Source organism: Neolamprologus brichardi, chromosome 12, assembly GCF_056152115.1.
Source record: "Neolamprologus brichardi isolate AB-2024 chromosome 12, ASM5615211v1, whole genome shotgun sequence".
Classification (NCBI taxonomy): Eukaryota; Metazoa; Chordata; class Actinopteri; order Cichliformes; family Cichlidae; genus Neolamprologus; species Neolamprologus brichardi.
The window spans coordinates 35,408,683-35,420,657 of NC_142115.1; the positions used below are offsets into that span (position 1 = coordinate 35,408,683).

Consider the following 11,975-nt stretch of genomic DNA (forward strand, 5'->3'; position numbering starts at 1 on the left):
ACACAGAAGTTCCCTGATTTGATGTTTTTGTGCTGGTGTGAAATCTTCAGGTGTTCAGCAGGATTGAGATCTGGTGACTCTCAGTGTCACAAGATGTGTGAATCACTTTTCTGGTCACTGAATCACTCAGTAACGCCGAGTGCATCATCAGCTGCACGAAACCATCAGGACAGAAGGCTTTTGGCCTGGAAGGTGATCATCCAGAACCAGTTTGTATTGATTTGCAGTGATTCTGCCCTCCAAGGTCACTTTAAGGGTTCACACCTGTTCTTTTGTTGTTTTCTGTATTAAAATGATTTTAGTGGGAAAAAGCTGTATGACTCTAAAACAGATTTGCCGTTACCTCGCACTGATGCGGTCCGCGTGCAGTTGTACAGAATGGCTAACTCCCCAAACGCAGTCCACACCGTTATCGATGTGATCAGTTTGTTATGCTGAAACACATCCAGCTTCCCATCTGCAAATATGAAACAAGGACAATCAATAGGTTACATTTTTAAACCCCAAATTTCGGACACAGACGATGAACATATCAGGAGCTAACCGAGTGACTTTTTCACTTCATTCATTAAGGTCACGGTAACATCGTCTGGGTGAAGCTTCATTAGGTTTGTGTGCTTTTCAGGATTTCACCCGGCAGACGTGCCTCTTTAATACGCTGGTTCTCAACATTTCCATTAAATTTCTAAATCTGCATATGAGACCAGAAAGCCCACAAATGTCCCTTCTGTCTCATCTCCACTATAATAGAAATTGAAGAGCTCTTTAGTCATTATAATTAGCAGCTGCTGATGTCTGCGTGAGGATTTAAAACCTCTGATGATGAATAATTATTCATCAGAGCTGTTTTGGTAACTCTTCACAGCACAAAACAAACGCTGTGTCGATTTAGCTCAGGTGCTGAAACGTCAGAGCTCAGCAGATCAACAAACAAGGACTCTGTAATCTCTGCGGCTTCCTGCCCAGGGTGAGACATCGCTTTAACACCAGACGGCAGAAGAAATACTTACTTTGTCTCTGACGAGCAAATGTCAGTTACTGGCAGAGGACAGACCATTGCTCTGAGGTCAGGTGGTCTTTTAAAAAAACACTTAGTTGCCTGGTTACAACCAAATATAAAGTGAATTTATTAATACATGAATACATCTAAATGAATAAGAAAGAAAAGATGAGGGGAGGGTGGGTAACTGTGAATGTATTAAAATTTCCTTCCAAAATGAACTTTTTCTCTGCCATAAATACATCACACCAGCTAAATTAATTCACTTCACTTCAGTTTTATTTATATATCAACAAATCTCAGCAGCAGTTGCCTCAAGGTGCGTTATATTGAAAAAAACAACAATTACATGACCTCCTCTGAGCAAGCACTTGGCAAACGTGGGAAGGAAGAACTCCCTTTTAACAGGAAGTGAACCCGGCTCAGGAAGGGGCAGCCATCTGCCACGACATGATCAATCTGTTACACGTCGGTTACTTTTAAACTTGTATACATTTGTATCTACTTTTAATCTGTGCCTAACAGTCCAACCAATCAGACCACTGCTGTTGTTTTGCTTTAATGTTATTGGCTCATTCTCAGAATGGCTGTAGCCAATGAAAGCAAAGATCTCACATAGACCAGAAATGGTCTTCTCAGAATGACACGACATGCACAGCAGCCACTGCTCAGTTCCAATGAAGCCGCAGTCTGAAAGCAAAGCACCAGGTTTGTTTATTTTTGTAATAATTTTGTAGCCAGACTGGACTGTTTGAAACATTTCTACGAGCAAAACAACAAATGCCCTTCCTGGCTGTCGTATAATCACATAGTAAAAGAATGGGATTGCACTGATTATCAAATTCGTGGCTGACGCTGATGATTTAGAGAAAAATTTACCAGAAGCCGGTGCAGTTATTTATTTATTTATTTTCATTCCTCGCCTCTTTTAAAGGGAAACAGAGAAATTTTCATTAAATAAATGAAGTCTTTTCTTTGAGCAATTAAATTGATGAAAATTAGCCACATTTACTGACATCATATTTGCCGTTATGCCATCGACAGCCAACGAGATTTTGGGCTGTAGCGCTGAACTGATAAATCAGTGCATCCCTCCGTACTCTCCACTCAAGAAAGTACGAGAAATACAAACCCTGACCCTTTTGTTTCAACACACTCAACGGGTGGTGTTTTATAAAACCCAAGCCTTGTTGCACTTTGGACATCTCACCAACCTCGACTACACCGAGGCCAAATTCATGACCTCTGAGTTCTGTAATCGCTGCCTGTTCCCAACGAGAAAACACATTTCTCTCCTTTATTAACACGAGTGAGAACAAATGTAAGCAGAAGACTCCCGAGTGGGATCCGCTGTCTGCACTTGTGTTAAATGTTCCGCAAATCCATTTATTTCTGTGTTATTCTTTGGAGACGTGAAAAAGCTTTTTACTGGTTTCTCTTCAGTTCCTAAGAGAAACCACATGTAATCAACACTAAGTGAATGCATTTCAGGTTAGAAAAACACTGACAAAGAGCAGCAAAATAACTGGGAAAGAAATTCCCAGAATCAGCCCCAACAAAAGCAAAACAAATGTCAGAAGAAATGGTGGCGTGTTTCCCAAGGAGGATGCACAATGTCCCTCGTGCAGGTGCCTTTCATTTCCCTGTCTGGAAGGGCATCCAGCACATGTGTATGTGGCCACTGTGGCGCCTGCATGTGAATAAGAGCAGCTTAAAGTAGCTTCTAATTGGCTGATCAAACTTTCTGCCGTTTATCGTTTGTGCATGTGTGAAATCTGTACATTAAAAGTCAAATTGCGGCTCATTGTAACTTTCAAAAGTAGCCCTCCATATATCCATTTTCATGACATCTGAGTCTTTAACAAAAACAAAGCACAGATGGAGCAGCTGTGCCGCACAACACAGTTAATTGACATCCCTTTAAAAAGCCTCGACTCCTGTTTCTCTCTCTCCTCCTCCGCTTGCATTACTGGTGGGAGGGACTAAGCTGTGAGGCGAGGAATCAAGGATTTAATCAAGTGAGAAACAAGAAATGTCCTTTAATCCAAAAGCCTTATCAAAGCCAGGCCTTCAAGCAAGGGCACGTTCAAACCTGAAAATGATGCTGTGAACATTTCTCCTCAAAAGGATGCGATAACGGGCAACAGGACAACCTCCAAAGTTATTTGCTACCTCACCACAGCGTCTTGTATATTCACCCTGTTGTGTTTGAAAAGCATGCATACAGTGAGTGAGCTTCTCTTGGTGCAAAACTTGACCTAACAGGTTGATAACAAACTTGAATGCAGCCCAGCTGGTGATGCAAACTGTTGCTTCCTCATAGCACATGGCTTCACACGTTGCTCTGGCTTCTCATTGGGCATTATGTGTCATATGACATCTTACACAAACGCCGGTGCCACAAGAATAAGCGTGCAACGGTAAACTGAAGGAAGTTTATTTTTCCTTTCAAACTTAACTCCGAACTAAGAAGACGACAGGAAGCGAAAGTACCTGCCAGGACAAACAGATGGTTCCCAGGCTCTCCCTGCTTGATGACGTACTCTCCCTGCTGGTAAGTGTGCTCATACATGCACTCCACCATGTCTTTGATCTGCTGCAGCTCCAGCCTCTTCAGGTATTGGTTCTTGTTGAGGGCATCTGTCAGCAGCTTCTTTACACTGTCACAGACGGCAACAGGAGAGAAGTTAGAGAACCGAGCTTTACCGAGTGTTGCTGTTTGAAGATTAGAAAGCACAGCCTGTGTTCCCTGTAAGATATGAAAGGGTGAAGATAATTACAGGAGCAGTTACAGGCCCGCTGCTTCACTCGGAAACGTTTGCGTTTGTGTTTTTGTTCTTCTTTTAGGAGATGAGAGATTCAGGAGTGAAAGTAGTGGAACCAAACTATAGTCATCTTTCAACTGCTTTTATTCCTGCACTTTGTTTTGAATTAAGTAAATACTGCACGGGAGAAAAGCAAAGACTGAGAGAAGAAACTTTTACTTATCAGTGGAGAGATGACTTCCTTTCTTGGTTTTCACGTTTTCCTTTCTCCCCTTTCCATCTGTGTCTGTTTCATCCCACAAATTATACTTTAAACACTGAAAACCATAAAAGTCACCTCTTATATATTTAACCAATGTGATCTTTTGTTTTCATGGACAGTTATTTGGAGTCTGATATACATTTAAATGCTGTAAAAAGATTCTGCTGTGAGAGTAGTTTTCCTCTGAGGGACCGCTCACCCCAGCATCAAAGATGGTGGTGTTTTCAGTGCGGTTCAGTGCTTTCTGGCTTACGCAGCCAATGTAACTTAGTTACAATGTAACTTATGTAACTCAGTTCTTTGGAAAATAATTCGGATTAACATCAAAAAGAAATGATTAGAATATTAGCAGAAATTCTGTTATTTTCTTTTTGCACTTTTACATTTTCATAACTCTTAACATAGTGACAAGCGCCTAAAACTGTTTCCCAGCCTTATATGAAATTTGTACACAAGTTAAATTCACTCACAGGTTGGAATTATTTCTTTAAAATCTGCGTTGCCATCGTTCTTTACTATGAGCTTAATCTCATAAAATGTTTCTAATTTTATAGTTTGATCTTTGTTTTTAAAATATGCCGTCCACATTTCTGACTGGTCACATGGTGCAAACCCACTCTTCATCAGACAGTTATGCAAAAAGTCCCCATATAAACAAACACAAACCAAGGGAAAAACAACATAAATGAAACATAGAAAAGGTATAAGAATAAATAACAAATAATAAAGATTTATTTATTTTCATTTTTTAGGCACATGATATTAATGAAAGCTCATATACGTATTAGAGGCTGTTATTCTACGAATTGGTGCCACGCTGTGTCTGTTGTGACTGGACATCCTCTCCGTGCGTGTTATTACCCATATGGAAAAGAAATAGTAAAAACATATATGATTTACTCATGAAAGTGGCCACTTTCTCATTACTTTCATATATTTTGTTAGTATGTATCCAAAACATACAAGTTTCATTATATAATTTTTCAAGGGATCTTATATGTGTTTTCACTCTTATATGCTTTTCATACAAGTTTCATACAAGACCGATAAAAACTTTATAAGATTTATATATAACTTTTCCATATGGGTATCTGAAGAGCAGATGTGCTTAAAACATTACAGCTTTCTTGATGCAATAAACTGAAATTAGACTTTCTTTCTTTCTTGCATATGCTGCAAACATCACCCGAGAGAACGTGCTCAAGTCTAGATTGGAAATCCCTGGATTGACTTGAGTTGAAAACCACCTTTGTGTGGCTCTTAGCCTGATTGATGATGTGAGGGTAAGTGCAGTCAGATAAGGAAAAGACTCTTGTAGTTATGCAAAAACCTTGTTGTGATCACTTTAACGTAGGAATTATTTTCTTTCCGTCCTCATGCTTGTGCCAGCTGATTCCTGTTGTTGATCTACAGCTGGCACAAGCATGAACTTCCTGTCTGCGGTGATGGGTGCTTCTGTCTGCACAGCGACATGTGTGGAAAGAAAATAGTTATTGATGAAACCGACCCAAAGATTGCAAACTAGCTCTGCCAGACAACTCGAGTCGCCACGTACTCATCACTCTCCGGTTCATATGTGTATCATGTTTGTAGAGAAGGTAAGATGCCAAACTCTGACTGCATCGTTCTGCGATTATAAATCATCTCAAGTGACATCTGACTAGACAAAGTTTGTGGATTTTTATTGTCATAATGTAACCAGGTCTTAATTTCTCTGCAGCCTCTCCACACCCAAGTGACTCGGACAGATAACCAGCAGGATGGGGTCACTTTAAGTGAGCTGCTTTGCTCGCTCTGCTGAAGTTTCCTTCTCCCACCACTGATTCCACTTACACGGTGAGTTACTGATCCGTCAGGCAGGACTCCCACATCCACATTACTCACCACATTTTAAATATTTTGTCTCCTGTGAAATGATGAGTATTCGCAGCCCCGGGGCTCCCTCCTGAAAACAGATCGAGTAAAATTGGGGAAAACGTAAAATCATCACGAGCTGCCAAAGTTCACCGACGTGCATTTGAACAGCTGCAGCGAGGGGATGTATACGGCGAAGACATCATCTCCTTTGGGGAGCTGTGAAAAGGTTAGGAGGCACGGTTGAATGCTAACTATAGATCACGAGAGCGAGCCGGGGTGCGAGAGCCGGGTGGTCTGTTTATCCACCTTATCGTGTGTGATGAATTATCACTCTGGGCTTCGTAAAAAGAAAGCAGCTGACACGCAGCCCTTTATTTTTCAGCCAACATCCCTTCCTCCCACCTAGCTGTGTCATTACCCTCCAACATGTTACCGTCATTCACACAAGCCTGCCTACATGAGGGTACCAGACGGCCTCATTTACATTCGTTTTGGTTATATAATCCATGCCGGGCTTATTAGCGACACATGTTTTAAACATGAGGATCGCATTGAGAGGGGGGGAGACTCTGCGTGCTATTGTTTATTCGCTGCAGAGCTCTGCGTTCGGCTTGTACGATCTGAGGAACGCTCACGATGGCAAAAATCTATTTTACTTTCATGCTGGAAATCTAACAACACTTCATGCGTTCATTAAAAGACCTTTTAAGTTGTTTTGCTTGTGCCTGAGCTACTTATGTGTGCAGTAAATGATGGCACATGAGGGGGGGGTGAGGTGGGTCCCACGTTTTAGTTGTTGGTCTCAGTTGGGTTTGATCACAAAGCATCTCTGTACACTCTTCCAGACCACCGAAACAAATGCAAAACACGACTCAATCGCTTGGAAATTGCTGCATTTGCTCTTATTTAAACCGCTTAAGAACAAAAGCGGCCGAACGCCAAATCAGAGGAGCCGAGGAAACATGGGTGGCATCTGTTACGTGGTCAGTGAAATGAAAGAGAAACGATCATATTGATGATGCATGAAGTATGTGGATTGACTGCTGTTGATCCAAATGAGATCAGCGCCACTGAAGATGACATCATTACGTTTAACCTGAAGCACAGACTTGGTGTCTAAGAATAAACGGCACTACAAAGATGATAAAGCTATTTTTAAGGCAAAGGTATTATTTGAAGATTGATAAAGCTGCTTCATCTGAAACATCTGCCTCTGTTTCTCATTTCCACAGAAATCTCAACAGACAGCACGCTGATGGAAACAAAGTTTCATAGTTGTGGGGAATTGTCTCACATGGGCTTTTTGGAGCCTTTGATATCAGATTATTGTGCTACATTCACTCTTATCAAATGTAAAATTGAATAAAATGGGCAGGAAGTCTTAAAGAGTTTGATAGAAATGCCCTCTGAGGTCCACATCAGTCATCTGCAGTGAGCTTAGCTAACAGTCTGAAAATAGAGCATAGGTTATGGAAAGCTCAACTAGAGCACACTTATCACGTTTATCGTGCTTGTTTACAGTCCGCTGCAGTCTGCACGCTCAGCCAATGAGCAGCTCTCATACATAAAAGTGTTATCGACCTTCAAGTGCATTTCTAAACCTAATGATTATAAAGGCACCGCTTCCTTCCTGAGGAAGGTGGCGTCCAAATGTTTATCTGGCTTCTTCATATTGCGCGTGTGTATCTGTGCATCCATATATAAACTAGCTCATTCATTTTTCATATGAACGTATAAATAATGGACAACCAAAGCAATGTTAAAGGCAACTTTAAAAAAATGCTTTTATCAAAGTTCAAAATGACCTTTAAACAGATTTATAAGAAAAAAGCTAAAGACTGTTGGGTGGCAGCCAGTCAGGATTACAGCTGCTGCACCGAAGCAGAGCTGCGCAGCTGTGCAGCAGGTTTGATTTAGAAGGTTTTAGATTGGTGGCTTCATTTATAAAACATAATCATGATGAATTTTTGTGTGACTGAAGCAGAAAGTCATGTTTGTGTAACTCCTAACTTTGAAGTGGGTGAAAATCTTTTCCACAGTGTCCGTCTGCTGTCCCTCCCACAGCAGTGATGATCGAGCTTCAGTTCACCTCGTTGTGGGTAACTAACTGCTGGTCACTGGTTTGGATTTGCCAACCCGCCATTCAGTCCCTCAACATGTGGTGCATGGTCATGCCTAATGACTGTCTGCTGATATTCAGGTTTCAGACAAGTTTTTCTAACACAAAGGTTTGGGGATTTTGGACACACTGAGATTGCTGTCTCACTGCTCTCTGACAATTTTTTTTAATTTTTAAAAAAGTTCCTAGTGAAAAATAAATTGGGCTCTTTCACTGTTGGGATGAGCCACACCTCCCTCTGTGCTGTTCAGTGAGCAGCAGCATCCACATCACATCACTGTGATAGAGGCAGCGTCCTCTCTGAGTGATCACAGCACTATTGATAAACTTGTGCAGTCTGATTTTATCAGACAACAAAATACGAGTGAAGCTTTGACTAATCAGCGTGGATTACCAAAGAATCTCAAAAGCTCAAAACTGGTATTCAGGAGAGCGGTACATCACGGCCCACGGTTCCTCCTGACTGTTTTCTGGCATTTTATGAGTGGCTTCTACAAGACATGCACCATCAGTTTAGGTTGATTTGAGATTTATACATGGCAGATGTGAAGTTCAAACATAAATCGAAGAAAGTTTTCAAAATTGGGCTCCTGCTGTGTGTGTAGCAAAATCACACAGTGGCTTTAAATCCAACATGCTGTACTTTGGCAGTTTAACAAAAGACTGCAGATAAAAAACGGAGATACGTACTGTTACATCATTAGTTTGTGAAGACCCTCAGCAACTGAGTGAGGAATACTGACACTGCAGGTTCACACAGGACTTCTTATCAACGCGTGACCTGCTTTAACAGCCTTTGTTCTACTAAAGGATCCACTAAGGAAAACTTAAAACTGCCAATTGAGACAATAAACGTAATGTTTTCCGTCTCCTATACATGGGGCCTTTTTTGGCAGTGAAGTTGCCCCCTACTGGTCGTTGGAGGTTATATCTCCAGCAACAGTTGTAGTGTGAAGATCAGCGATTGCACGACCGGCGCGTTTCAGCTTGCGGCCTTCATCGGGGTCATCGGGGTGATAAAGCTATAATGATTTTCTATTTACTCTAAATGTTGTAGTTTTAACCTCTTCAGACTTTTTGTTCTTCTGCTCTGCCCCTACTGGCCATTACAAGAATTGCACGTTTAGGTCATTTCAACAGTAGCTTTTCTTTTCAGACCTGGAAGCTACAATAACATTAAAGGCCCTGCTTGTGCTGATTTCTCTGCCTGCTTCCAGCCACTAGAGGGCAGACAGGTCAACTATGACTGATTGGCCAAATTAATCTTCTTGTTTTGGGTGTCAACATTCAGTTGAGACATTTTTTACAAATCATCATCTTACTCTTTGAGAGAAAGAGAAAAGGACGATTTGCCTCATTGGCTTACTTTTTTTTTTATTATGTCAAGCTAACATGCCCTTTAAATGTCCTTCTGCTTTTAGAGACTTGATCCCTTGAAACATTCTTAGTTCAGCTGACTGTACTAACTTGATATACCTAAAGTAAAGGTCAATAAAATAAGAAGACAAATTCAATTTGAAATGACAGGAAGGACGGAGCCCTGAGTTTACATCATAGCTACACTACATAGCAAGATATAAATGCACTTTTATATGTTCAACATCTCCAAAACCAACGTTAATGTGCTGCTGTAACAGCCTCAGCTCTTCTGGTTTCAGGATTTCTATCAGGTTTTATGCCCGTGACCACTAATGAGGCTAAATACTGGTGCTGGGTGCTAAATGCCTGTGGCTCATCCCAAAGGTGCTGGATTGGGTTGTGGTGAGGGTTCCTCCACGCCAAACTGCTGAAAGCGTTTCCTTACGGGCCTGTCTCTGTTTCATCGTGTTGAAACAGAAGGAAAGGCATAAACAGTCTGGAGGAAGAATGATTTCTAAAAGTGTACTGTGCAGTGCGATACACAGCGGGACATTTTTTAATTCGACACTCTGACTTTGACTCTATGGTGTGGGTCACTTCTTTTTGAACCCGTGAAAAGCAGAAAACCTCATTAAGACAGTTTTTTTTCTCAGCAGCTTTGAAATCTTGGACTGAATCATGTTGTTTTTCTAACAGACTTTTGTTGCACGTCATTAGCGCTAAAATCTTTGCTTCTTTGCCCACCTTTCACTTGCCACCCACACCTCTTTACGCTGCTTGCATTTTTAAAATCTCACCCACTACACCAGGATGGACTGAGCCTGAATGTGTCATGAACCTTTAGCTGGCTTCTCTCGCCAGCATGTTTTTAACCTTCCTGCAAACACGGCTCACCTTGCATCCTTTGGTACCCGAGCCTTCTCAAAGGAGAACTTTGGCAGACCGCTGGAGTCGTAGGTTCTTGATGTGGGTTCGGCAGATACCCCGGCTTTGGCGCCTTTCCTTCTGTTCAGGGTTTCCTTGATGCGAATGCTGAGGTTGGGGCTGCCCCTGCTGCTGGCTTTGACTGAAGGAGGCCTCGAAGCGAGACCCGCCGATGCTCCGCTCTTCATCACGTCCTGCAGTTTGTTGAGCTGGATGCACTTACTCTGCAGCTCCTCGCTCATCTCGGCCAGCACTCGCGTGTGTTTGGCCAGCTGCTCCTGGAGACCTTTGATCTGCTGCTCTTTGACACAAAGCTCCTCATCCTTCCTCTTGCCCTCTCGCTCCAGCTCCTCCACCCGGGCCCTCAGGAAATCCAGGGTCGAGTTTTTGAACCCACCGCCGTGATCTTTGTGCGCGCAGCCGTCAGTGTGTTTGTAGCGCTTTGATTTCATCGAACCGTTCCCCATGTTGGCACCTAGAGACAAAAGAGAGTCAAAGTTTGCTGTTACGATTTTAAAAGCATCCTCCAACTGCACGATGAAATTTGGCACTAAAAGGGTCCGTCTGAGGACGCTAGAGGTGAGATTTCAAACAAAAGCGCTGACGCCGCGAGAGCAGAGAACACGAGAAAGACGGGAAGGGAGGAGAGAGAGACGGCAAATCAGTATTTAATGGTCAATCAGTGTGTCCTGTCCATTTATTATTCAGAAGGCAGGAAGTATTACGTTACATGAAGAGTCACTCTGGTTGTGCTCAGACAGAAGCACGGTGAGAGGAAGTGCTGTCCGGGGAGCTCATGAGTGCAGAAATCAACAGAACGACTCCAGAGAGTGAAGAGCTGACACGGGGCAGAAATGTTGGAGAACAATCCTGTTTTTGTTGTCGCCCCCTCACACATACAGTAGACTTCATTCATCACATTCCTGCTGGGACGGTGTCACATCAGTCTGCAGCACTCCTGCACTTTATTCTGAAAATCAAACATACTGCTGTCATTTGTAATCCTGTTTTGAGACCACCCCCGTTTATTCCCTTACTTTGGTGCTTCAACTCTTCCACACACTGACTACCAAGCAGCAGTGTGACAGTGCAGACTCAGAGCAGAGGCAGCGCCGTGCTGTCTTTCACCGATTTGACACATTAAAGGTTGATTCTCGCCAGTTTAACTAATTAAACCTTCCAAGGGGAGCGCGCACCTGCAACTTGCAATGCCTAGTCATTCTCCAGCTGGGAGTGAAGCCTGAATGTGCGCGCTCTCAGACAAACACTCACCTGCTTAGTTTTCAGAGCCTTCAGAAGAGCCCGGAGGTTTTTCGGAGTTAAATGAAGGAACAACGCGTCCGTGGATCCGCGCATCAGCAGAGAGGCGCTCCACCTGCTCGCATCCTCTCCTCCCTCCGTCTCTCTCTCTCTCTCTCTCTCTCTCTTTCATCACAGTCTGTGCGGCGCGTTCTCGCACGCGCGTGCGGCGACCGGGTGTGATTGCCAGGTCAGGTGTGAATGACGTCAACCGCGACGTTGTCGTTTCTACACCGAATATATTGATTACTTGATGTGCGTCGCTGACCCCGATCAATTAAAAAAACAACAACTGTGATTTTCTAATTTTACATTTAAGTTATTCATCTGGGCAAAAAGCATCCACTTTAAAGCGTGATCATTTTCATTTATCAGAAAGTTTTAATTAAA

At 42.6% G+C, this 11,975-nt stretch overlaps 1 protein-coding gene across 1 annotated transcript in view; it reads right to left on the reverse strand.

Annotated features, from left to right (window-relative positions):
* Nucleotides 1-11,637, reverse strand: part of prkg2 (protein kinase cGMP-dependent 2) — a 34,179-nt gene extending 22,542 nt beyond the window's left edge. Inside the window, exons 1-4 of the mRNA XM_087849472.1 lie at nucleotides 11,559-11,637; nucleotides 10,257-10,761; nucleotides 3,494-3,660; nucleotides 344-457 (exon numbers count right to left, since the gene is read on the reverse strand). Coding sequence (XP_087705598.1) covers nucleotides 344-457; nucleotides 3,494-3,660; nucleotides 10,257-10,753 — 778 coding nt within the window. The 5' untranslated portion in view covers nucleotides 10,754-10,761; nucleotides 11,559-11,637. The remainder of the gene's footprint in view (nucleotides 1-343; nucleotides 458-3,493; nucleotides 3,661-10,256; nucleotides 10,762-11,558) is intronic.
* Nucleotides 11,638-11,975: the final 338 nt, after the last annotated feature.